Here is a 27,187-nt window from a genome sequence, read left to right on the forward strand (position 1 = left end):
CCTGGAAAAAAAATTGTGCCTGTGTCCAAATATATATGGACCTAACTGTACAGTAATGACGTAATTATACCACAGTGCCATTATTTACATCAATACTGGTTGCACAACACTTTGATTATTAGGTGAATCAGCAGTATGTACTCATTTTGGAGTTGGCAGCAAATATAATATCAGGTGGCTGCATTACATCATTGAAGTCTTAAATAATATTATACAATAAATGCGTATTGGTAGCTCATGAGGTTTCGAAAAATGCTTTTTTTCTGAGATCTCAGATTCCAGCATTGGTCACAGTGAGATAATTAACAAATGTGGTTCTTTTAAACAGAAACCAGTTAATGGACCACATAACTCATGTAATCTTAATGACTTTGTTCATGTAAGAAAGGATTTGAACCAAGTTTAGGAAATTAGGAGCTGCCACTGCTGACTTGTTTTTGAAAGTGCAGGCTCTGGGCTGTAACCCTGATTCTGGTTCCATGAGCTAGTGCCGGGGTAGGGAACCACGGCTCTCCAGTTGGTTTGAAACTACAAGTCCCATAAGACATTGCTAGACCCTAACAATCACAGGCATGACTCCTAGAAGCAGAGGCATGATGGGATTTGTAGTTTCAAAACAGCTGGAGAGCTGAGGTTCCCTACCCCTGAGCTAGTGGGTCAATGACATGAAACAAACTTGCAGCCAGTGAAGCTTGAAAAGTTGTATTTTCAATATATTTATTTGTTTCCAAAAGTAGACATTACTCCAAATCCAGAGATGTTTTACAGATGTGCAATAAGATGTGTACAATGTATAATTTTAGATTGTGTTGTGAAATATATATAAAATTTTAAATTATTCTGTTCATTCTGTTGAGCTGTAATTTAACTGAAAATTATGAGGGGTATACATTTACGATGTGTAAGGCTAATAGGTATTTATATTTTATGAATCTTAATATTGTATGAATCTTAATTCAATAAATATAAATCTTTGTAGAGTAGTGGAGAGGTTCCAAGGGTATGTAGAGAGGTATATGTATGAGTGTCATCCCACATCTTTCCAATGGATTGGTGAATTGAAAATCTGAAAAGTTTCAACTCTCATTCTGCATACTTGTAAATTGACAGTGCCAGCTTTAATATCTATCCTCATGGGTTTTGCATCTGCAGAAAAATCTGAAAAGTTTCAGGAGAATATCAAAAGATAATATCCTTAAAATTGAGGTGTTTGAGGAGTGAAAGCGATATTTTCCATTACCAAGCAGACTATCTTTTTAGAACAACTTATGCATCAATGTGTAATCTTACATACACATTGTGAAAATTATTAGTAACTATTTCCCATAATATAATATTTTTTTTTGAGGTATAATGGTTCTTTGATATACTGAAGGAGTGGATAACTTGCATTGTTGGTAGCCTTGAGAACCAATATTCATAAGTTTGAATTTACTTATGCTAAAGGAGATAGCAAAGTAGCCATACAAAAGGGAAGCTCAACATTTTTATGCACAGACAAAATTCTTCCTAAAGAATTCTAAGAAGTTTCTTGTCCAGGTAGCCAATAAAATTATTATTTCATTGTATTTGGGCTCATCTTTGTTAGAATAGCTAATGCTATTCCAACAGGATTTTTTAGTGGGGGGGGGGGGGGGGGTTCTGTATACCATATATACAGTACCTACAATTGGCTTGTGACTCTACTCTAAGGACTTCTTTTACAAACTTGCACAGAAAGCACATTTACATCATTCGTACTTATGATGGTTGGTCTTTTGGTTGTTACCAAAAGCACTTGACCAGGAATTACATCTGACATTCAATCTGAAATCATAAAGTTAATAGGACATTTTTGGAAACATGAAAAATGTTAGCTCTGCTGCTTTAATTATATGATAGCCATCATGAGTGTAATGCTATAGTAAAGCACCTAAACACTAACAGACATGACCAGCTATCCTCTGTTACACAGATGGTTTCAATATCAACGATAAAATGTGAGACTGTAAATCGTATATGGTAAGCAATAGCAGACACAAACACAACTAATATAAGCACAAGGACTTTAGGAAATAGTAACAACTGTCCATAGACAATAACCATAAATTATAGTTAAACACCTAATCAATGTTCAGAAATAGTGAATCAAAATCAAAAACAGTGCCTACTGAATAAAATTTCTCTTGGTTCCAGCTAAGTTGTCTCATGAAACAATTGAAAATGCTTTTTCATGATGCAATTGTGCTGTTCTTTTTCTGTTATGACTGTCGACTTCTGCTATCGAACATTCTTTAACAAAAGAGTAAAACAAAATTCCTGACAACAGTAACAAGGAGCCAGATTTTATAGGACAATAAACATCGGCAGGAAACTTAACTGGAAAAGAGAAATTTGCTAACTGTGAAAAAAATTTAGCAACACAGGTTTATGCTAGTAATTTACAGCTAAGCAATCAAAGAGGAACTATTTCACAATGATCAATACAATAATAATAGCTTTGTTACAGCAAAAATATATATCTCATCAGTACTGTAATGTTATAATAAGTGAAGTGCATATACCGCATTTTTCAGGATGTCAATTATGTAATGCTGTATGTCTTATATGAGTCACTGCCCTAAGAAGTCTTGCAATTTTATGTAAGTTTACCAAGTCAGTGCTGAAAGCTACAAGAATGTTTTGCTATAACAAATCTGTTGTTAATGAGGATCTTGCAATATTCCCATTAATTCTAATCATAATACTTTATTCTAAAAACAAAATAATTGTTTATTAAAATTAGCAAGGCCAACACATATACAGCTCCCACAAGAGCTTGACTTGTAGATGATTCCTGTAACATAATATTTATATCCTCACCCTTGCAGATGCTCTGCAGTTAGTAATTTGGGTATTGTGACATTGCAGAATAAATGCAAAACGTAACTGTCAATTGAGCCATCGACTCAAAACCTTTAAAAATGTTTTGCCAAAATATAATGTTCTTGGAAACATATTGCATCAAAAGCATGACATAATTCAGCTATTTTCATTATATAAATTTTAGAAACTATGCCATGGGTGGACAGCACAGTTTACCTTTGGCTGGGAAGCATGCCACCCTCAGCCTGGGGAACAGATATGCTGGATGTGTGACTGGAGAAACGTCTTCTACCAATGGCACTCAAGAGGTACGCATCCTGCTCACTTACCACACTGGGCATGCTCACAGAGTCATCTAAAAGGGAGAGAAAGAAAGAAAAACTTTTTTTTGTAGTATGACAAAGAGTGAGAACCTCTGATAAGTTTTGACCCATGTCAGAATGTGGTAATTATAATTGTAAGAATAAATATGAAATATTTATTGAATATGCTGTCCAATACCCACTGATGTGAAAATGGACTGTGCTCCTTATTACAGGGCTTTCCAACTTACTTTCTTCCTCCTCTTCATCAGTGCGACTGAGTGTGTCCTGTGAGGCTTGCTGTGAGTGTTCGCTGTCCTGTTCCCACACTGTTCCAGTTCCCGTGTTAGAGCGAGACATAGTGGCCAAGCTCAAACGGTAAGCAGAGGTGGAGGTCCCAACCGTGCTGATGGATGTCTTTCCTTGATATGCTTGAAGTTAGACAAATAGACAAATAGAGAGATAAAAGCTCCTTTGCCTTCCAGCATTTGCAAATTAACATAATATGAATAGATTCCGAATGGCTATAATGATAGAAATGTTAGATAAACTCTTAACTTAAATGTATCTAAATTGTCTTAGTACCATGAATGTACTTTTGTAAACTCTTCAAATATGAGGTAAGCAGATTTAAAAAACAAGGCACCACATTAAAACAAATAGACTTGATTCATGCCTAAAGCTAACCCTAAAGGAGAAGTCCAACCTTGGCTCATTTAGTTGGGCTTCTCCTAAGGGTCACAGGAGTGCAATCCGTTTTGCACTCCCGTGACCCGTTTTCAGAGGAGAGTGGTCTGAAGTCCACTCTCTGCTGACATCACCAAGATCAGTCCAGGCACCACGTCATCCCAACTTCTGAAGTCTGGATCCACCAGGTGCCTGGACTGATGGGAGTCTCAGCCTCTCAGCGAGCCGCTGAGATGGCCACTCCCCGCCCCTCCACAGCTCAGCGCTCCAGTGAGCGTGGAGGAGCAGAGCATGAGAGATGCTGATTGATAGGCAGCATCTCTCCACCCCGGGAGGTGAGAGAACCGAGCCATCGGTGGTGTTCGGTGGCTCGGTTCTCAGTGAAGAGGCTGCGTGGGACAGATGCAGCATCACAAGTAAATAATACAGCAGATCTTTTTGTCTCCCCCCCTTTTTTCAGCTAGAAGCTGATAAATATAAAATATTTTGACTGCCTCCTATTATTACTCCTATATGTCAGCTTTGCATTTTTTTAATTCAATACTTTACAAATGCTATATATTTTTTTACTAGATCCACCTAAATAACAAAGCTTTTCTTTCTTGTCCTTTCCAGTTATATCTTCTATGTATATATATCTCTGCAAAATCTCTTCTAACTTTTCTTCTGTATTTAGTAGACACTTTACTTTTTTATTCATATTTTACTGTTCTCCTTAAATAACTTCCTATATATCTTCTTCACTTCGCTTTTCCTAAAATTTACTTGCTGACTCCTTCTACCCTAGTATTAACTTGTTGAACATATTCTAATTTTCTTTATAATCTGCCTTCTTATAGTTTGCTTTTCCTTCTTTCCTCTAATGCCCTGTACACACGCTCGGACATTCCGATGACAAAATCCATCAGATTTTTTCCGATGGATTTTGGCCCAAACTTGTCTTGCATATACAAAGTTGTCGGAAAATCTGATCGTTCAGAACGAGGTGACGTACATCATGTACGGCGGGACTATAAAGAAGCCAGCAGCCAATAGCTTTCGTCTCGTAATTTATTCTGAGCTTGTGTGGCACTTTGTGCGTCGGAATTGTATACACACGATCGGAATTTAAACAATCAGATTTTGTTGGAAAATTTGAGATCCAGATCTCAAACTTTGTGTGTCGGAAATTCCGACGGAAAAAGTCCAATGGAGCCTACACATGATCGGAATTTCCGACAACACAGTCTGATCTTACATTTTCCGTCGGAAAGTCCGACCGTGTGTACAGGGCATAACTGCTCTCTTTTAAAGGGACACAAATTGTGTAGATGATGGGCAAACATAAAATGTAATAGGCATTTTACATTTCTTGAATACTGTGAAATAAGCTTTTTCTAATATCTAGTGACTGAGATGCATGCAAGTATTAGGACCATCACATTTATCAATTTTCCTTGAAAAAATAAGAAGTTTGCTTTGCTGGAAACACTGTAGGTAGTGCGAATATTCCACTAAGGAAAACTTTCTATATGACTTCCTGGCAGATCCACCATGGTCTATGGTGGACAGATACTAGCACATAGCATGTTTCCATATGAAGATCCTTGAAGATTTAGTTGTATGTCTAGTTTATACAGTATGTGATGCTTAAATTGCACATCCAGGATTGTTCTGGTCTTACCTGACCCACTATGAACTGCCTCCTTCAGGATCTTCAACTCATTATTAAACTCATTTATAAGGGAGCTCTTGCACAGAGGTCTTGGGATGAAACGCCTCTCCAGCTGGTCTGCTATGTGCTGCCGTGCGCTCAGCTCTTCCTGAGTTTCTGCTGGCTGTGCTAGCAACTAGTGGGGGAGTGAGAGACAAATTCATCCTTGTAAACCAATATTTCCAAAATATAGAAACAACTAAATGTTAATTTTTAGATTCAAATGCTTGACTTTGCTATGAAAAACATGAAAAACAATGACATGAATTAAAAGTCTTGTAATATTCCAACAATAGTATTCACCATTTGAAATTTGCTCACCTTACACTGGATGAAAGGTCTAAGAAGAACAAATATCGGGATCCGAGTTCTTACAATGAAATCAAGGAAGTCCCAAAGAGCCAATCCCCCCACCTTTCTCAAAGCCATCTCTTTAACTTGCAGGCTAAGCTGATACCATTCGCTTCCCAGCTGGCGTTCAAAGCAGACCAAAATAACCTTCAGAGCTGTAAAAAGAATAAATGATTGAGGTGAGAGTGGAGAATCATGCTAAATCTAATCCTTAAAAGCTTTTTCTATTGAAAGCTAGTTAACCTTTTCTTGAGACCTTGTATTGTAGCAAATCACAACAGAAAGGTTAAAGATATAGCATATATTTGGGTTTAACTGGTGCTCTATGACCAGTATATTATATGATCTGACATACTTTGGTTATGAATAGACATGGTATGACCACTGCCTGACCTGGGCTAAAATGATCAGATGAAGAAATATTTATATATTTATATTCAACAATGCCTCCTCTACAACCTCCCCTGGCAAACTAAACCTTGGGCAAAAAAAAAACTTTTTTGAATTTTCTCTATATATTTATATTTTGGTCCTCTACAACACTACAACCCTAACCCCCCCCCCCCCCCCCCGGCAAACTAAATCGTGGCAAAAAAAAAAAAACTTTTTTGAACTTTCTCTTATATTTCCCAATGAGATGTAGTCAAGGGTGTACTTAGTATAATAGCATGCAAATTTCACTGAAATGATTGGGCATGGTTATAGAAAGAGATAAACCTACAATTTCCTGTAAAACTATATTTCTAATCAACCAAGACAGTATTAAAGAGACCCTGTCAGACAATTAAATTCTACAAAAACATTTCCCACAGGATTATATATGCACTTAATGTATTTTATGCATGTTATTTACCTGTTAAAGCCTCACTCAGCCTCAGACCTGTTGCTCAAGTGACAGTTTGTTAGTATTCTTCTTTGCTCCTCCACTGACAGCTTCCTCTTAAAGACCAGTCCTCTTTTTCAGACTCGGTTTTTACAAGTTAAAAACATGTTTTTTTGCTAGAAAATTACTTAGAACCCCCAAACATTATATATTTTTTTTCTAACACCATAGAGAATAAAATGGAGGTCATTGCAATACTTTTTGTCACACCGTATTTGCGCAGCGGTCTTACAAACGCACTTTTTTTGAAAAAAATGCACTTTTTGAATAAAAAAATAAGACAACAGTAAAGGTAGCCCAATTGTTTTTATTTTGTGAAAGATAATGTTACGCTGAGTAAATTGATACCCAACATGTCATGCTTCAAAATTGCGCCCACTCGTGGAATGGCGTCAAACTTTTACCCTTACAAATCTCCATAGCCGATGTTTAAACAATTCTACAGGTTGCATGTTTTGATTTACAGAGAAGGTCTAGGGCTAGCATTATTGCTCTCACTCTAACGATCGCAGCAATACCTTGCATGTGTGGTTTGACCATCGTTTTCATATGTGGGCGCTACTCACTGCGTTCCCTTCTGCGCGAGGTCGTCGGGGAGCTTTTAAAAAAGTTTTTGTTTTTTTTCTTAATTACTTTATTTGATTATATTTATTTTTACACTGTTTTTAAAGAAAAAAAAAATCGGGTCACTTTTATTCCTATTACAAGGAATGTATACATTCCTTGTAATAGAAAAAAAGCATGACAGGTCCTCTTAAATATGAGTTCTGGGGTCAAAAAGTCCTCAGATCTCATATTTGGACTTAAATGCAATAAAAAATAAATAAATAAAGATTTGTCATTTAAGGACAACAAAAAAATGTGCGGAAGTGACGTTTTGACGTCGCTTCCGTCCTGCTATGGTATGGAGACGGGTGGGGGCCATCTTAGCCTCACTTGTCTCCATACCAAGGAAGTGACAAGACCCGATCAACCTATGCCACTGCCGATGGCTCCGGTAAGCGGCAGAGGGCGGGGGCACCTCTCCCGTTGCTGATAATGGTTATCTCACGGTGAATCCACCGCAGAGACCACCATTATCGAAAACAGAACCGCCGGCTCTAAAGATGGATAAATCGGTTGTGGCAGTAGCTGCTGCCATTACCGAGATATCCATTTTCAAACTGCCGACGTATATGTACATGAGCCGGTCGGTAAGTGGTTAAAAAAAGTAATGTAGGGAGCTGAAGGGTGGATGATTTGGGCTAGAAGAGAATATTATTTAGAAAGAACAGAGGCCTTAAATAGAAGGGAAGGTGCTCAGCTAGAGAATTGTCTTTTCTTGGACTGTTCATATTTTTTAAATAAGTTGAAAGGTATATTGCATGTGAATAAAATGATTTATGGAAAAGAAAGCCCTGTAAGTAGGCATTTAAAATACTTTTTCTGTGCAAATTTTTAAGGCGGTGACAGGCTCTCTTTAACTGCTATAGGAAAAACAAATTTTTTTGATTATGAAGGCAAAGTAGATTGCGTAGTAGTTGTGGGAGAAAAGGCTATGCAATGTAAACAAAATATTAAACCATTAGATTACAGAACCTTACCAAGATAAGCAGATTGACTGGTAGAATCTGCCAGTCCTTCCCTTCGAAGGTCTTTCCCAGCATCACCAGGAGTAGAACAGTGTGCAGGTGAACTTTCCAGCATGAAGTTCTTGCTACGGGAAGTGCTTATGATACGTGGAGGCAGCAGAATATTGATCACAGTCTGCAACAGCAAGAAGACTTCAGGCTGCTCCAGACAGGGGCTATCTGAGAGATCCAAGAAAATACAAAAAGATCATGTGAGCAGGTAGGTGAACAGATTTTGAGACAGCTCACGCTTATAAGGAAAAGCCTGTTTACGACTGTATTTCAAAAACCTCCTTCATGCAAAGATCAAACATAGGTAATGTGTTTAATCTTTAAGATCTTCACTGACACTGGATGACAAAGGGCCACACTTTTACCTGTGGATTCAAGCGTTTTCTAGGGCAATTATATTTGGACAGGTTAGAAAGCTTTGCATGATTATCTATAGTGATTTTTCCCATTCTGCTTAATAGGCTAAACAAAAACAGTTGCATTTAGGAAAGCACTGGCCAGGAAAGATGCCTAAAGCCCCATACGCACAATCAGAAATTCTGCCAGCAAAAGTCCGATGTGAGCTTTTGGTCAGAAATTCTGACCGTGTGTATGCTCCATCGGACTTTTGCTGGCAGAATTCCAGCCAGCAAAAGATTAAGAGCAGGTTCTCTATTTTACGGTCGGAAAAAGTTCCGATCGGAAATTCCGATCGTCTGTACAAATTCTGACTCGCAAAATTCCTACGCATGCTCGGAAACAATTCGATGCATGCTCAGAAGCATTGAACTTCATTTTCTCGGCTCGTCGTAGTGTTGTTCGTCACCATGTTCTTGGCGGTCGAAAGTTCAGAGAACTTGTGTGACCGTGTGTAGGCAAGCCAAGCTTGAGCGGAATTCCGTCAGAAAAACCATCCAAGTTTTTTCCGAAGGAAAATCCGCTCGTGTGTACGAGCGATTACAGTGGTTGAACCATACCTGCGCATTCAGCTGTCTAAGGTCAGCTTGAAGGGGAAAACAAAGTTCAAGGGCAACTATCATTTTGTTAATGTGTTTTAGATAAACTGAACATGTAATTTTGGGATTGTGCCCTAGTAACGCTTTCCTCACTCTTTTGTTGACTATGGGGGCTACGCCATTTCTTCTGAGAGGTTCTTGTCCACAGTAGTAGATATAGTAGTCATCTGTGTTGAATTTACCCATTCCAGTCCATTTTAGTTTACTAATTGCCAAGATATCAATGTTCAATCTTGCCATCTCCTGTTTGACCACATCCAGCTTACCCTGATTCATTGATCTTACATTCCAGATTCCTACACAGTATTCTTTTTTCCAGCATCATACTTTACTTTCACTCCTATGATCCACAGCTGAGAGACCTTGTGGCTTGGTCCAGCCATTAATTAGTTCTGGAGCTACTTGAAATTGCCCTCCACTCTTCCTCAATAAAACTTTTGGGCAGCTTCCGATCTGGGGGAATGCATCTTTCCGGTGTCTGTTAGCCTTTTTTTCTTTGTTCATGAGGTTTTCTTGGCAAGGATACTGGAGTGGTTTGCCATTTCTTCTCCAGTGGATCACATTTTGTCAGAATTCTCCACTGTAACTTGTCCGTCTTGTCTGAACCTACAAATCATAGCTCGTAGTTTCACTGAATTACGCAAACCCCTTTGCCACGACAAGGCAGTGATCCATAAAGGGGTACGAGGAAAGCAGTACTGGGGTAAATCCCAAAAACGACAGGATGATCTCAGTCCGTATCCAAGGCAAACCACTCAATATCATAATAATCCAAGTTTATGCACCAACCTCTGATCCTGAAGAAGCTGATGTTGACCGTTTTTATGAAGATCTACAACACCTTTTAGAACTAACTCCGAAAAAAGATATTCTTCTCATAATGGGAGATTGGAATGCTAAAGTAGGAAGTCAAAGCACATCCAGAATAACAGGTAAATATGGCCTTGGAACACAAAATGAAGCAGGACAAAGGCTAATAGAGTTTTGTCAAGAGAACGCACTGGTAATAACAAGCACTCTTTTCCAACAACCAAAGAGGCGATTCTGCACATGGACATCACTGGATGGTCAATACAGAAATCATATTGATTATATTCTCTGCAGCCAAAGATGGAAAAGCTCTATACAGTTAGTCAAAACAAGGCCTGGAGTTGACTGTGGCTCAGACCATGAGCTTCTTATGGCACAATTCAGGCTTAAATTGAAGAAAATAGGAAACACCACTAGACATTTCAGATATGATCTAAATCTGATCCCTCAGTAGAGGTGATGAACAGATTTAAGGGATTACATCTGATAGACAGAGTGCCTGGGGAACTATGGAAGGAAGTGTGTAACATCATACAATACGCAGTAATGAAAAGCATCCCAAAGAAAAAGAAATGCAAGAAAGAAAAGTGGCTATCTGATGAGGCCATAAAAATAGCTGTACAAAGAAGGAAGGCAAAAGGCAATGGAGAAAGAGGAAACTATACCCAACTGAATGCAGACTTCCAGAGGATAGCAAGGAGAGAAAAAAAGGACCTTATTAAGCAATCAATTCAAAGAATTAGAGGAAAACAACAGAATGGGAAAGTTTTGTGCAAAGATGGACACTATAATAGACAAAAATGGAGAGGACCTGACAGAAGCAGAAGAGATAAAGAACAGATGGCAAGAATACATAGACAAACTATACAAGAAAGATCTGAATGCCCCATATAACCACGATGATGCAGTCACTGACCTTGAACCGGATATTCTGGAGAGTGAAGTCAAGTGGGCCTTAGAAAGCATTGCTAATAAAAAAGCTAGTGGAGGTGAGTTATTTAAAATCCAGCTGAGTTATTTAAAATCCTAAAAGATGATGATGTTAAAGTGCTGCACTCAATATGCCAACACATTGGGAAAACTCAACAATGGGCACAGGACTGGATGATGTCAGTTTACATTCCAATACCAAAGAAGAGCAGCACCAAAGAATGTTCCATGCGATCACACTAATCTCACACTCCAGCAAGGTTATGTTGAAAATTCTACAAGCTGGGCTTCAGCAGTATGTGAACTGAGAGCTACCACAAGTGCAAGCTGGATTTCGAAGAGGTAGAGGAATTAGAGATCAAATTGCCAACATTTGCTGGATCATGGAGAAAGCAAGGGAGTTCCAGAAAAATGTCTACTTCTGATTTATTAACTACAGTAAAGCCTTTGATTGTGTGGATCACAACAAGATGTGGCAAATACAGAAAAAAAAGGGGAATACCAGACTAACTCATCTGTCTTCTGAAAAACTTGTATGCAAGTCAAAAAGCAACAGTTAGAATAGGGCATGGAACAACTCACTGGCTCAAAATTAAGAAAGGAGTGCGGCAAGGATTTTTTATTGTCACCCTACTTATTTAACGTATATGCAGAGTACATGCGAAATGCCAGGATCAACAAATCACAAGCCGGAGTTAAGATCCCAAAGAGATTAATCAACGACCTGAGATATGCAAACAATACCACATTAATGGCAGAAAGTGAAGAGGAACTAAAGAGTCTCTTAATGAAGGTGAAAGAGGAGAGCGCAAAAGCTGGCCTGAAATTTAACATTAAGAAAACTTAAATCATGGCAACTGGTCCCATCACTCCTTGGCAGATAAGAGAATTGGAAACAGTGACAGATTTTATCTTAATAGGCGTGAAGATCATGGCAGACTTGCCTCTGGGAGGAAAGTAATGGCAAACCTAGACAGCATTATAAAACGCTACTGACAAAGTGCCATATAATAAAATCTATGGTATTCCCAGTAGTAACCTATGGCCGAAGAATTTATGCTTTTGAACTATGGTGTTAGAGAAGACTCTTGAAAGTCCCTTGGACAGCAAGAAAATCAAACGAGTCAATCTTGAAGGAAATTAACCCTGAATATTCTGGCCGTCTAATGCGAAGAGAGAACTTATTTGAAAAGACGCTAATGCTGGGAAACATGGAAGGAAAAAGCAGAGAGAAGAGGATGACAAAAAACAAGATAGACAGCATCACTGAAACAATGAACATGAAGTTAAGCAAGTTACGGGAGGCAGTGGAGGACAGAAAGGCCTGGCGCGCAATGGTCCATGAGGTCACAAAGAGTCGGACACGACTAAACGACTGAACAACAACAACATGTAATTTAATTTTTGTTAATGCCAGTTTGCACAAAATAATTATGTAAATTCTTACATCTGTCCATTTGATCTACATAAAGTATACATTTTAATAATAAGTCAACTTTACCTTCTATTGTATGGTATTTATTAAAAATGGTTTTTGTACTGTAGTGTGAATACTGACATTCACTTAAATGTTTTTTGAATATTTATAATCAGTTCCCATATATTTATAATTTCCAAGAACCACCATACAGATAGACAAATAGGAATGCAGCTTAATTTATTTATTTAATTCACTGCATCCATCATTCTGGTTTATTTCCATATGATAAGGCTGCTAGCACCACAATAATAAATATCCCGTAATTCAAAAATTATTTTATTTTATTTAATATTGATGTTTACCTATTCATGTATTTTATGTGGAAGCTTTTTATTTGACTGCACCTAAGTCATATTTGATGATCATTTTTTATAATAACGCGGCACGTCATTATACATATATTTTTGGGATGATTTACTTCATTGTGGTGCTAATTGTCCAGAGGTTGGATTAGTGCAAAGCAATATTAAGAAAATCTTCAGTGTAAATTTGCATTTTGGTTTATTTGGTTTTCAAATATAAAGGATTCATCATGTTTAGTCTTTATTCTACGCAGTTCAATAGGAGATATTGACATTATAAAATAAAAAACCACTAGTAAAAATGACAGCAATAAAGTGAATAAAGAATTGATAGACAATAAAAAAAAGTATGGAGTGATACTGTATGTCATATATGCCAAACCTTTGCTTCCTGATCCAACTGTCAATACAAAAGGAATGAGCAGGTTGAGAAGCATCCCCTCTCGTCTTTCCAAATTAGTGAAAGGTGAGATCACATGACTCAAGGGGAAATCCTCCTTTAAAGCCTAAATCACACATAAATCACATCATCACTGAGCTGTTAAACATGTAGCATTTCTCTGTTTTAAACAAAGTGATAAAGTTTATAAAAATAAATATAATGTCACAAAAATGAATGAACTCCCATCACTGAAAAAATGAGAATTTATCAGATGTTGACTGTAAAAATTTTTTAAGTATAAATAAATATATATACAGTCACAAAAGATTTAATCCATCGCGTATTGAAATGCCAATCTCAGAATGGCTAGAAGCAGAGTGTAAGGTTTTGTGCCCACGGACTTCAAGGTTCCCATGCTGAGATAATATTTGGTGCTGCCATTGTTGACCTCTTTTTGAAATTGTTAGTTTCCTGGCTATGTCTGGTATCAGTACTTTCTAGGTCATTAACCTGGAACAAGCATATAGATTACAAGGTCAGGGTGAAGTCAGACATTTGATCTGTATCCTTGTTGTAGATCAGGATCTCTAATAGTATTAAAGCCACAGGACCAGCTTTACAGCTGGGCATCTGGTATTTTTAGTGCAACTGTAGCCTCTGTATTTTCTCAGGATAGGTTACCTTTAACAGGAAACTTTATAAGTTTATATATAAAGTGGAGCTACAGTTAACAAAATACTCACCTTCACTCCAGCGATGTGACTGTTGGATCCCTGGCAGGCATGTTATCCCCAGACCTCTTCTGGGTTTTCAGCCTCTTGGTGGGCTGAAAACCCGTGGGGGTGGGGGTGGTGGTGGTGGGGGGTGGGGGTGGTGGTGGTGGGGGGGGGGGGGGTGTTATAAGGCTGGCCATACACTATACAATTTTATTGTACAATTTTCCTTTAGATTTACCAAAAACCATATAATATGAGGTCAAACCTAAACACTTTAAATTTGTATGCAATGAGGCAGGTCCTTGCACTACATAGTTGAAGGTAAATCTAGAGGAAATTGAAGAAGGAAATTGTATAATGTATGGCCAGCTTTACTCCCACATATGCACACAGTAGTCATTCACCCAATCACAATGACATCCCAGATAGCAAGCAATTGTGCTGCAGATTTGAAAATGACTTGCTAAGCCATTGCTTGACTTACCAGGCTTACTTTAGTTCAACTTTCATTGCAAACATTCTGCAAGTCTGCTGCAAGTTCTGATTCAGTTATATTGTGCAATAGTCATCCCACCACAGGGGTCACTGTGGCTGAATTTTCATCCTGCAGACTTGCAGAGCTCTTGCTGTAGACCAGGGATATGCAATTAGCGCACCTCCAGCTGTTGCAAAGCTACAAGTCCCATCATGCCTCTGCCTCTGGGTGTCATGCTTGTGGCTGTCAGAGTCTTGCTATGCCTCATGGGACTTGTAGTTCTGCAACAGCTGGAGGTCTGCTAATTGCATATCCCTGCTGTAGACTATATGACGTAGTAAGAGTAGTGCAGGTCTGTGCAACAATCGCAAATATCCTCAATATTCTAATAGGTAAATATCTCTATATCAACAATCTTGTTCATATAAAACTATTGTGCAAGAAAATATATCCAATATAAAGTACAAGTACAAAGTCAGTGCCAATCAATATTGTAAAACAAATCATAAAAGTGCTCATATGATAATACATACAATATTTTTAAACAAATGAAAATCTAAAAACATCAACTTATTAAGAAAAACTAATATATAAAGTTCTACTTAAAATTATAATGTGAAGTCCCAAAAAAAATTGAAATTCCAAAAAATCTTCAATCTCCAGATTAACAGAGTGCTCCACCGCAATGTGAATCCTTCACCACTCTTAATCAAATGGACTCAACAGATCATTATGCTGGTAAAGTAATAAACCAGCAGACATGCCAGAATTGTCTCTGATATGGCACCAACTACAACTTACTCTCCTTATGGGTATATAGTCAGTATCTAATTTCATGAGATACAGTGGTCAATGTGGAAAAAAAAACAGAAGGAAGGAGGCTTCCATAGCATAAAACTGTATCACAGGCTTTTATTTAAAACAAAGACAATTCCACCAGGGAAATATGCTTAGCTTTGTTTGTCATACAACTCTGGGCTAAACATAGACCGTGAGTATGAACCGCCACACGCAATGGCAATAGCAATAGCACCTTCGACTTCGACCCGCCCTACTTCGTCATGTGACGTCTTCAAGGATTGAGTAGACTCACCACTGCAACTTTGCTCTTGCTAGAGACTTGCCATGCAAATTTGCTACAAACTAGAAAAGTTTCAACTAGAACTTATGCTTCAAAGGCTCTGCAAGTGTACAACTTGCCAGTGAACTTGCCAGCAAATTAACAGGTTTACAATAAAACACTGCCACAAGTTTGTGGCAAGTTATTCTTGCTATCTGTGATTGTGCTGATAATGTATAATGAGCTGCACATACAGGTCCTGGGTAAAAGGAATCTGTATGTCTTCACAACATACACACACAGTATAAGTAGTTCCGGCGTCACCAACAATAAAAAATGAAATTAGATACAAATTAGGTAATGTACTAACCTGTATCTGCAGTGCTACCAGCCTGACAACTGCTGTACTGAAGGGTAGAGGAGGGGAAAGGTATGGGCTAAGATGAAGGAGAGGTAATCCATCTGCAACACTAGAGGGCCCCACAACACCCATTACCTGTAAAGTAAATGCAATATAGGTCAGACAGTTAGATCAAAAGCAAAAAATGTGAACAGGAAACAAACACCCCTGAATGCGAACAACACAGATTTCAGTACTTCCTCACACGTGGCTCCACGGAGCATGCAGGAATTAAACACAGATGTGTAAGACAGTGACCCGGTTACAAAACGGAGGGCCCTCCATTACAAGCTTACTCACCAAATTCACACACACATTGATCAGTGACCTAAGGTGAGGCAGGAAGGATATGATTGGCTGCCTCTGAAGTGTCAAACAAACCCCTTCTATCAAATTGCTGGCAGGCTCCCACTCAACCTGTCGTCTGCAATACAACAGGAGGTAAGATTAGAGAAATTAAAACAGCAAATTGAGGCTTCAGAACTAAATTGGAGATCTGACTCATTGGAGCACAGGCATCTTCCTGTGCATAAATAATCATCAAACATCTTGTGAATTACAATCATAGCTCATTAAAGCTGAACTCCTATAAATCAGCCACTTTTTAAAATATGCCAGGTTAAGTAGTAAAGTCTTATGAGGTGTATGCCACCTTGTGGACATACCTCTTTCATTTACAATTAACATTATTACAGAGCGCTAGGAACATACCTATCGCTATACTTCCTGCTTTACCATGCTAGACCTTCTGGTCTTCTGGTCTCAGCTCCTGCAACTGCAGAGTTGTATGCAGCTGCTCTGCCGTCCCTCCCATTATCATGCCCAATCACAGAGTGCTTTGTATTATGTGAACCCATTCACAAAATACAATGCCTTCTGTGAATGGACAGCGGAGGGGAGGAGTTGGTAGAGCTGTTGCTGTGTGATAAAGCAGCATCACTCCTGTCGGAGTGATGAGAGTATAGTGATAGCTGTACTGCTGGCTCTCAGTAAAACTGTCAGTTGTAAATAGAAGGGATCTGTCCATGGGGAGGTAGCATAGCATATTTTAGAAAGTGGCTGAATTCTTGAGTTAAGCTTTAAAGTTTTGTGAAAATAACATAAATCTGCAAGTATAGAAAACTTGATAATTTGTGATTGAGACAGTAATTTTAAATGTATTACCTTAATTTTGAGAATGACAATGTAGACTTTTAAAAAAAGATGCTATGAGCACAATGTCATGAAATGGCTTAAATTCTGTGAAAAGTACACCACATTAAATGGCAACAGAATAACAAGGTCATTAAGCATAGAAGAAAACCTTCAGATATTAACGTTTGCCTGGACTTACATAAAAACTAGAAAACTGACATAGGTGAGGTACAGTAGGAACCTTCAGGTGCTTTTATACAGCCGTAGATTCCTTTAGAGACTGCACCAAATGTGTCAAGGCACAGGGGGAGGTGTACCCCAAGTTTTGGAGCACCCATAGCATTCTAAAGAAAGACTAAAACTGCATGCTCCCCTTGCTTTATAGTGACTCTGTTACTATGAAAAAAGAGAACTACAAGCAGGCATAAAGTGCTGGGTGATAGTGAACAAGCTCTGGCGATTCCTGGATTATAGTAATAGGCCAATGGGGGGCAACCAATCAGAATGAGTTTTTTTTGCTGCTTAGAGTAATAAAAACGAACAAACATGAATTTATCACTACACACCACTACTCTTTGCATCAGTGGCCATGTACGGTTAATGCTGCATGACGGATTCAAATACAGTGGGTATAGAAAAGAACGCCCCCCCCCTTTTTTTAACCACTACAATACAGGGCACTTTCGCCCCCTTCCTTCCCAGCCCAATTTTCAGCTTTCATCGCTCTAGCGCTTTCAGTGACAATTGCGCGGTCATGCTACACTGTACCCAAATTAAATTTTTATCATTTTGTTCGCACAAATAGAGCTTTATTTTGGTGGTATTTATTCACGACTCCGTTTTTTATTTTTTGCGATATAAGCGCAAAAAAGCGGAAATTTGGAAAAAAAACTATATTTTCTTTTTTCTATTTTAAAAGAAATCCAATAAAATCAAATTTTGTCATAAATTTAAGCCAAAATGTATTCTGCTACATGTTTTTGGTAAAAAAAATTCCGTTAAGTGTATAATAATTGGTTTGTGTGATCACGGACATATGTACGCAAATGATCATGTACATATGTGTGCAGGTGATCACGTACATATGTGTGCAGATAATCATTGGGACAAGTGATTTTAGTGGGACATATGTGGGGGACATGTTTTTATTATTAGGGACATGTGTTTTTATTTTTTGGGGACATGTATGTTTTGGGGACATGTGTGTTATGGGGACATATGTGGGGACTGTGTTTACACTGTGTGGTGTGTTGTGTGTTTACACTACACTGAAGATCAGTGAGTAAAAAGCTGTAAAAAACAGCTCATACTCACTGATCATCAGCCGGCTGCAGCAATCTGCTCTCCTCTCCTCAGCGATGACTTCTGTGTGAGGAGAGGAGGAGCCGATTGCCTAGCAACCGGCTGTTTGTTTACATCACATGACGGCCGTGATTGGACACGGCCGTCATGTGATCAGGAGGGCCAATCACAGAGCCCTCCTGCCGATCTGAGATGCGCCGTGTCCCGGTGACACGGGCGCATCGGGATCGCGCCGCTGCGCGGGCACGCGCGCGTGCGATCCCGCTCCTCCTGATGGACGTTCCTGAATGTCCTATCAGGAGTAGACGGCTCCCACCCGGCCGTATATGTGCATTGGCCGGGTGGGAAGTGGTTAAATAATCCCATTTTGTTGCTTTGCAGCCTGAAATAAAGACAGACACAGTTTTTGTTTTATCCAGCTGCATTTACTCTTAATTTCAAGATGCAAAACAACAAAATGTGATTATTTTAAAGGGGGTGATTCTTTTCTATACCCCCTGTATTTTGACACTGATTTAACTATTATATAATTAGAAGCATATTCATTTCAATTTGCTACAAATTAAGTTACTGTCAGTAAGTGGTGAAATCTCTCAGTGTTAAAAGAATAAAATCCCCTTTGCAATCCTGACATAAATGATGGTTGTGATTTTGATTTTCATGATTTGGGATGTGCATTAAAAGAAAATGTGTTGAGGGTTGTTCAAAAAGTTTCTGCTCTTTTTTATTTTTTTAACTAAGTTATGTACAGTATATAAAAGTGTGGAAACTTTTTGAAGACCCCTCGTATACAGCTAGTTAGATATACATAAAGTATATATTCATATATATGAAAAACGTTTAATAATATGTATTTTTAATCATTCAAATATTAAATAACATAAAACAATTATATTAAATATTTACCCTTTTGCAGCCAGCGTGTAAGGGAAAATCTGCCACTTAAGGCTTTCAAGGTTATCTGTCTTTTTCTACTGGATGAATGTTAGTTTTTTATTCTAATGTTCTCCCTGAAAGAGTTTTTATTGTATTGCTGTAATTTATGAAAGGGCATCCGTCATTCTGAATTTTGGCTTAAATAGTAAAACTATGTCCATAGCTAGATATTACCTACCTTTGTTTTTTCATATGTTGCTTTCCTCTGCTGTTGCCCAAAGAAACCACCATAATCTTGTTTGTGGGCAGCAGTAGAGGAAAGTAATTAAGCATTATGCCCTTGCTTCAAGGTTTGCAACATCAGAAACTCAATGCATGTTTCTGTTCCATCTGCTCACCTTAAAGTTGGCATTTTGTGTATTTTATTGAACATACGATCCAGTCTCTTTAAGATGAGGATAAGGGCTGGTCGTACTGCTTCTGCTGTCCAATCTGTGATGGGCAACATTTCCATGATGTATCGCTTGAGCCCCCTGCTCTCCATAGTCTGGGTGTCATAAGGTGCCAGTTTCAGGAGTGAATGGGCAATTTCTGCCAACCTAACATAAGAGACAAGAAAAATTGTGAATTGGTTATGGACTCCTACATTTTATGACCATTTTTGAGCCAATATTATTCATTATCTTCAATTCTGTAAGATCCAAACCTCATATGTGACTTCACATCCAGGAGTTCCAGAGAAGTTACACGTGGTTCTCCAGCCAGGTTTTGCAGAATCTTCAGCCTAGGACCACAGTGTTTATAGAACTCTGTGCAGATGTTGAGCAGAGACTCCCGTGGCCTCCGAAACTCTTCCCGAGCAATCCGCTCATCCAGTTCTTCTCTGGGTAGTCCCTGACCTTCTTCTAGCAGGTGAAGATTATCTCTGAAAAACAAGTAATTGATTTAACCTTTCATTTGATATTGTACAAGAAACTAATATTCAGTGAAATCACACATTGAAATGAATTATTACCTCAGGTTAACCCCAGCTGACATAGTGTGATTTGCTGTTGTGGCTCCTTTGTGGCCTTGATCACCTCGGCTCATCTGGGGTGCTGTCATGGGCCTAAAAATATTCTGTGTTAATATATCTAAAAACTAAATTTCAAGAGAATGTTAACCATTTTTGTATATATTTTATTGTTACATGCAAGACTTAAGAAATAGTTTAAAATGTATTTTTAAAATGTTTTTAGTAGGAAAATGATTATGGTAAAGTTGGGAATATACACTATATTGTCATGAGTTTTGGGACACCTGCCTTTACACGCACATGAACTTTAATGGCATCCCAGTCATAGTCCGTAGGGTTCAATATTGAGTTGACCCACCCTTTGCAGCTATAACAGCTTCATCTCTTCTGGGAAGGCTGTCCACAAAGTTTAGGAATGTGTCTATGGGAATGTTTGACCATTCTCCCAGAAGCGCATTTGTGAGGTCAGGCACTGATGTTGGACAAGAAAGCGTCTCCGCTTTAATTCATTCCAACGGTGTTATGTCGGGTTGAGATCAGGACTCAGTCAAGTTTCTCCACCCCAAACTTGCCCATCCATGTCCTTTTGGACCTTGCTTTGTGCACTGGTCCAAATCATTTGGTGGAGGGGGGATTATGGTGTGGGGTTGTTTTTCAGGGGGTTGGCTTGGCCCCCTAGTTCCAGTGAAGGGAATTCTTAAGGAGTTAGCATACCAAGATATTTTGGACAAATTCATGCTTCCATCTTTGTGAGAACAGTTTGGAGATGGCCCCTTCCTGTTTCAATATAACTGTGCACCAGTGCACAAAGCAAGGTCCATAAGGACATGGATGATCGAGTTTGGGGTGGAGGAACTTGACTGGCACATTGTCTCTCTTTGTCAACTTCAATAGTTTTTTTTTTAATACTGACCTTAAAAATATAAGGAAGAAATATGCCAAACGACTTTTCATTTTATTTATGCATAATGAGTTTAAAAGGAAGGGTAGAATAATACTTTTTCCCTAGGAAGGAAAAACACTGAAACACAGAAGTTTGCAAGGAGTCATAAAAACCCCAATGTGGGGCCAGAAACTAGGATTCCTGTTTGAATACTACATCATTTACCTTGTTAAAGCTTCTACACTATAAAGAAGAGCCTGAAGTGATGTGGCCAAGGCAGCAGTGGCAGCAATTTCTTCACGAGCCGCTGACACTGTCTCCAACTGTGTTGTCTGCCGTTTTAACTTCTGCAAATAGCAGGGAACCAGGGCTTCCAGCACCATCAACATCTGGAGGCTGTGAAGTGAATATTTTGAAAACTCATACAAATTTTTTTTTTTTCCTTGTACATAATTTTAATTTCCTAGACCCATACCTTCACTTCAAACTATTAAGACCTCAGCAGAGGCTAGTTACCTGCGAAATGACTCTGGAGCATAGGCTACCACTGTTACGCATAGCTTTATGCACTCACTGATGGAGAATGCCATGTCTTCATTGCCATAACAGAAATCTAGATATAATTGAAACACAAGCAGGTTAACTGTTGGTACTCCCCTTGAGACTGCATTTAGAGAACTAGATAGCATGTAGTATTTAGGTATTTTCCCAAATACCACATGCGATCCTGAAAATGTCAATTCCCTATTGCTTTATGAGGTAATTACCACATAAAACAGGAGAGAAAATAAATTCACAAAAATAAAATGTAAAAATGCATGTGGTAAGTAAGTAGTTCTCCTCGCAGGCGATATTTAAGGAGCCGACAGCTGCCGCCATCCTTAACAACCAGTAAACAACCTGGTTATTAAGGAGTGGGTGGTTGCCGTGTTCTTACCAAACATGGGTCATCAGCTGTCAGGGGGATTTTCCGGCAAGTACTGGCAAAAAAAACCTTTACGTCAACCTTCATGCCAAAAAAATAAAATAAATGGTGTGGGCACCCCGTCTCTCCTGAACCATACCAGGCCACATGCCCTCAACATAGGGGGGTGCTTTGCAGTGGGGGGGGGGGGTTTTCTTTAATTTTGGCATGTGCGTTAGCCTCAAAATCCATACCAGACCCGAAGGGCCTGGTATGGATTGGGGGGGGGGGGGAGAGAAGACCCTATGCTGTTTTTTTTTTCTAAATTTTTATCGTCGCCATTTTTTTTTACATTTAGATTTTACATTTTTACATTTACATTTGACATTTTTTTACCGTTTCCTGCTGACAGCTGATGACTCATAATTTGTTAAGGAAGTAGCGGCTACCCACTTCTTAACAACTTTGAGGAGACATTGTTACCATGTTCAGAGGTAAAGCGGCAGTGTCTGTAAAAGGATCCCTTAGACCCACTGATACTCACCTTGCCTCAGTGTAAGTGGTGTTGGACACAAGGGGGGCAGTGCTTTCAATCCATCTGCCTCTTGCCCAGTGATTGGCTGCTAAAACTGTGTTTTCACTTGGGCAAAGGTCACATGCTTCCCACACCAAATATTTTTGCTGGCTGAGAAATCTGAAATAGTGACATAGGCAGCAATAGCAAGATGAGTATCAATGGGTTGGGGGGCCCTCTACATAGACAGTGTCACTTTACTATGAATGGGGAAGTTGGCAACATCTCCTTTAGGTTTTTAAAATCACTAAAGTCAAAAGCACAAGCTGCATTTTTCTTTATTTCATTCTTTAAAGGGTTTTTCTATGTTTTGTATATTTAGAATGTAGTTACCTAATGATTTAAGGGGACGCTCTGCTTTCACAAGTTCCAGGATATCTAGATTATCAGCTTTTTCTCCCTCCAAAGACTGGAGAAGGTCAAACAAGCACTGAGAAGACACACCTTTGCTAGAAGAGCCACTGCTTACACCATCCTGTGGATTAACGTGTTGTGTTAGAAGATAAATACAATACAAATATAATGAAAAATAAAAGTTTCAAACTGATATTAATATACCAAGATTCTTATATGTCACAAACAAGCACACAATAAATTGTAGATGTTTTGTTTAATAATGAATCATATTAAACCTTCTTCTAGTAAAAGGTCTCCTTCAGTTATTGGAACATATGGATTTGATTCTTATAATAAAATTATATCTTACATAGTTAGTCTGATTGAAAAAAATAAATAAAAGAGATGCCAACAAAAAGTCCAACCAGTTCAACCCACAGAGAAAAACAAAACAAAACACACACACACACAAATAGAAAACCTCAATATACACAATATTATACCCATAGTTTATCCAGAGGAAAGCAAAATACCCCAATAAAGCATGATCCAGTTTGTTCCCGCAGGGGAAAAAAAATATTTCCCGATCCCCCCCAAGAGGCAATCGGATATTCCCTGGATCAAGTTTACCTATAAATATTAGTATCCAGTTATATTTTGTGCATTTAGGAAATAATCCAGGACGTTTTTAAAACAATCTACTGAGCTGTCCAGAACCAGCTCTTGAGGGAATCTATTCCACATTTTCACAGCTCTTACTGTGGAGAAACCTTTCCATACTTGGCGGTTAAGTCTCCTTTCCTCCAGATGTAAAGAATGCCTCTGTAAAGAATGCCAGATGTAAATAATGTATTCTGTGATGACCTTAAAATGAATAACTCACCACCAAGTCACTATATGGACCATTTATGTATTTGTACAAGTGGACCATATTCCCCCTTAATCTTCAATTCTTAAAAGAGAACAAATTCAGTTTAATCATAGTTGAGCTCCTCCATGCCTCTTATCAGTTTGGTTGGCCTTCTCTGCACTTTCTCCATTTCCCCGATATCATTTTTGTGAACCTGTCTCCAAAATTGAATGGCATATTTCAGATGAGTTCTTACTAATGATTTGTACAGGGGCAAAATTAAATCTCTCTCTCTGCAGTCTAAAACTCCCTTAATACAAGAAAAGATTTTGCTTACTTTGGAAACTGCAGCTTGGCATTGCATGCTATTATTAAGCCTATGATCTACCAGAACACTCAGAATCACCTCCACCATTGACTCCCCCAGCTATTCTCCTCCTAGTATGTAAGATGCATGCATGTTTTTAGCCGCTAAATACATAACTTTACAATTACCAACATTAAACCTCATTTGCCACATAGTCACCCAAAAAAACATGCATTGAGGTTCGCTTGTAAATTGGAGACATCCTGAAAGGACATTATTCCACTGCATAACTTGGTATCATCTGAAAAAACTGAAATGGTACTTTTAATCTCAGACTCTATATAATTTATAAATATATTAAAATGTAAGGGTCCCAACACTTAACCTTGGGGTACAACACTTAAACCAATTAGGGTATAAATAATTAACCACTACTCTCTGAATACAGTCTTTTAGCCAGTTTTATATCCATTTAGAAAGTGATTTTTCCAGGCTTGTAGACATTACCTTACATACCATGTGTGTCTTGAATAATACATTGCTGCATGGTATATACTGTATTTTCTTAAAAAAAAAATATTGATAAAATGTTCCTGGGTTCCATGTGCTAGTGATCATCTGTATAAAATATAAGTTGTACATATGTACAGATGTTCTCTCCATGTTTTCATGGCTTTCCTACATCTGCTCCAGTTTTCACTCAAAGACCTAAAACCTACTGAAGGGTAGCTGGCATTTGATGTAAGACCTGACTACTTGCTTCTGTATTCAATATCCTTATAAGATGACTCACTGGACAGTTACATTATCACTATATGTATCATTATAACAATAAAAACGGTTGCCAAGAGTCAGTAGTCAGCTGACTAGATGACACAATATTAAAACATAATTTAGAATAACGACACTAAATTTGCAAGTGTATTCACCAACAGATTGAGGGAAAAGATGGCCGAGCTGGTCCACCCGGACTAGGTCGGCTTTGTAGTTGGCAGAGAAGGAAAGGATAATGGGGTCCTACTGCTCCTACAGGCCGCTAGGATCGTCGGAGACCCCAGCCTACTCCTGTCGATAGATTCCGAAAAGGCATTCGACAGGGTAGACTGAGGCTACATGTTGAAATCGCTGGAGGCCAGGGGAATTGGCCCCAGGATGATTAGTTAGATTAAGGTGTTGTATAAGGATCCCCAAACGACAGTAAAAGTGAATGGCATTTCCTCTCAGCCATTTGTAATGAAGAAAGGCACTAGACAAGAGTGTCCACTTTCACCCCTGTTGTTCATACTATCCCTAGAAACTCTATTGGCTTATATCAGGGGTAGCGTGGACATCAGGAGGATTAGGTTGGGAGAGGAGGAGTACAAGTTAGCAGCTTTTGCTAACGACGTGCTCTTCTTCATTACAAAGGCTAGGATAATGATCCCTAATCTGCTAAAAGTCTTAAAAAAATTTGGAATAATTTAAAATTTTTAAATAAACTTGAATAAATCGGAGATGTTAAATGTTAATATAAAGAAAACAGAAAATCTTTCAAAAGAATTCCACTTCCCATGGAAGGAGGAGATTAAATATCTAGGGGTTAGATTGACTGACACCTTATGGAAAATGTATATGATAAATTACATCCCACTACTAGATGAAATAAGGAGAGAAACCAAAAAAACATCTTACTGCACCTTGTCATGGTTTGGGTGAATAAACGCCGTAAAAATGATGATAACCCCCAAGATTCTCTATAAATTCCAAATGCTCCCTATAACAATCCCGAAATCCTTTTTCAGAATATTGAAAGGAATAATTTGGAGTTTCATATGGCGAAATAAAAAACCTCGCCTTGCGGCTACCACTTTATGTTTAGGTAAGCATCAGGGAGGCCTAGCATTGTCGGATTTAAAAAAATATTATAATACGGTGATACTTTCACGATTAAACAAATGGGCAAAAGAGAGCGGTGACAAAACATGGTTAAATATAGAATACACTCTGAGCAATTCACTTTTAGGACACATAATATGGAATCCATCTCAATTTAGAACAATGGATCAAAATGCACATGATATTACAAACACAATTTTTAAGGCATGGGATAGATTGCTCATACACAAAAAATTGAACTATAATTCACCACTGATTTATTTAAAGGATAATGAATTCTTTGAGCCAGGTGGATGGGTAGTGGGGGGAAATTGGATTAAAAATATTAATCTACAACTCAAAGATATAGTAAAAAATGGTGACAAAAATACGGAGGTATATCCAATTGAAAAGTTTTGTGGAGAAACTACCAAACCCAATCAGATTGGGAGAAGAGCTTACCCTGATGGAGAGTTGGATCACGAATGGGAACTCTAAAAATAAAATAACCTGTTTATATAAAATCCTCTCCGAGGGGGAGGGATTGGATGCCTCTCCATATGTCAAGAGTTGGGAAAGGGAAATAGGAATCAATTGCACTACACCGAGATTAAGTAACATTTTGAAACTGACTCAAGGCTCATCAATAGACGCCAGGATGGCAGAAACAAACTATAAATGTCTGGCAAGATGGTATCTTACACCTGAGAGAATCAAGCATTTCCAGCAAGAAGGATCCTCAGAGTGTTGGAGAGGGTGTAGAGATAAAGGTATGATGTACCACATTTGGTGGGAGTACCCTACCATTAGAAAATACTGGGGGGAGATAATAGAGCTTATAGAATTACTCACCCATGGAAACATTTCTGAGGACCCATGGACATGTTTATTCCATTGGACTCATGTACCAATAAGGCAATATAAAGCTTCACTTACCCCAACTTTGCTCAATGTAGCAAAGAGCTTAATTCCAAAAAATGGCAGGACACAGAAAGCTCTAAAATTCAAGATTGGATAATTGGAGTGAATAGGATACAAAAATTAGAGAGGGAAGAGGATAGTGAGGATGACCTAATAGGAGAAGCGGATCAAGATTGGAAAGATAAATGGGAAGAATGGGATACGTTTAAAAACTCCTGGAGGTATATGATTGAATTTACTAAATGAATCAGAAAAGAAGTTTGGAGTAAGAGCTGAAAATAGGTGATTAAGGGAATGTA

General features: G+C 38.4%; 1 protein-coding gene across 11 annotated transcripts in view; it reads right to left on the bottom strand.

The window, feature by feature from the left end:
- Positions 1–27,187, bottom strand: part of UNC80 (unc-80 subunit of NALCN channel complex) — a 318,404-nt gene that overhangs the window by 83,040 nt on the left and 208,177 nt on the right. For 9 of the 11 annotated variants that reach the window (XM_077448370.1, XM_077448371.1, XM_077448372.1 and 6 more), the window contains 14 exons: positions 22,954–23,095; positions 21,659–21,755; positions 21,368–21,538; positions 20,260–20,352; positions 19,951–20,169; positions 19,643–19,843; positions 16,233–16,356; positions 15,903–16,028; positions 13,282–13,405; positions 8,344–8,550; positions 5,848–6,032; positions 5,497–5,662; positions 3,398–3,577; positions 3,061–3,199 (listed from right to left, as the gene is read on the bottom strand). In XM_077448370.1, the coding sequence (XP_077304496.1) occupies positions 3,061–3,199; positions 3,398–3,577; positions 5,497–5,662; positions 5,848–6,032; positions 8,344–8,550; positions 13,282–13,405; positions 15,903–16,028; positions 16,233–16,356; positions 19,643–19,843; positions 19,951–20,169; positions 20,260–20,352; positions 21,368–21,538; positions 21,659–21,755; positions 22,954–23,095 (2,174 nt within the window). The remainder of the gene's footprint in view (positions 1–3,060; positions 3,200–3,397; positions 3,578–5,496; positions 5,663–5,847; positions 6,033–8,343; positions 8,551–13,281; positions 13,406–15,902; positions 16,029–16,232; positions 16,357–19,642; positions 19,844–19,950; positions 20,170–20,259; positions 20,353–21,367; positions 21,539–21,658; positions 21,756–22,953; positions 23,096–27,187) is intronic. The other 2 variants (XM_077448369.1, XM_077448368.1) reach the window with 1 other exon arrangement.

The sequence above is a fragment of the Lithobates pipiens genome, unplaced genomic scaffold (genome assembly GCF_037356315.1).
Source record: "Lithobates pipiens isolate NorthernLeopardFrog02 unplaced genomic scaffold, aLitPip1_a1.2 Scaffold_22, whole genome shotgun sequence".
Classification (NCBI taxonomy): domain Eukaryota; kingdom Metazoa; phylum Chordata; class Amphibia; order Anura; family Ranidae; genus Lithobates; species Lithobates pipiens.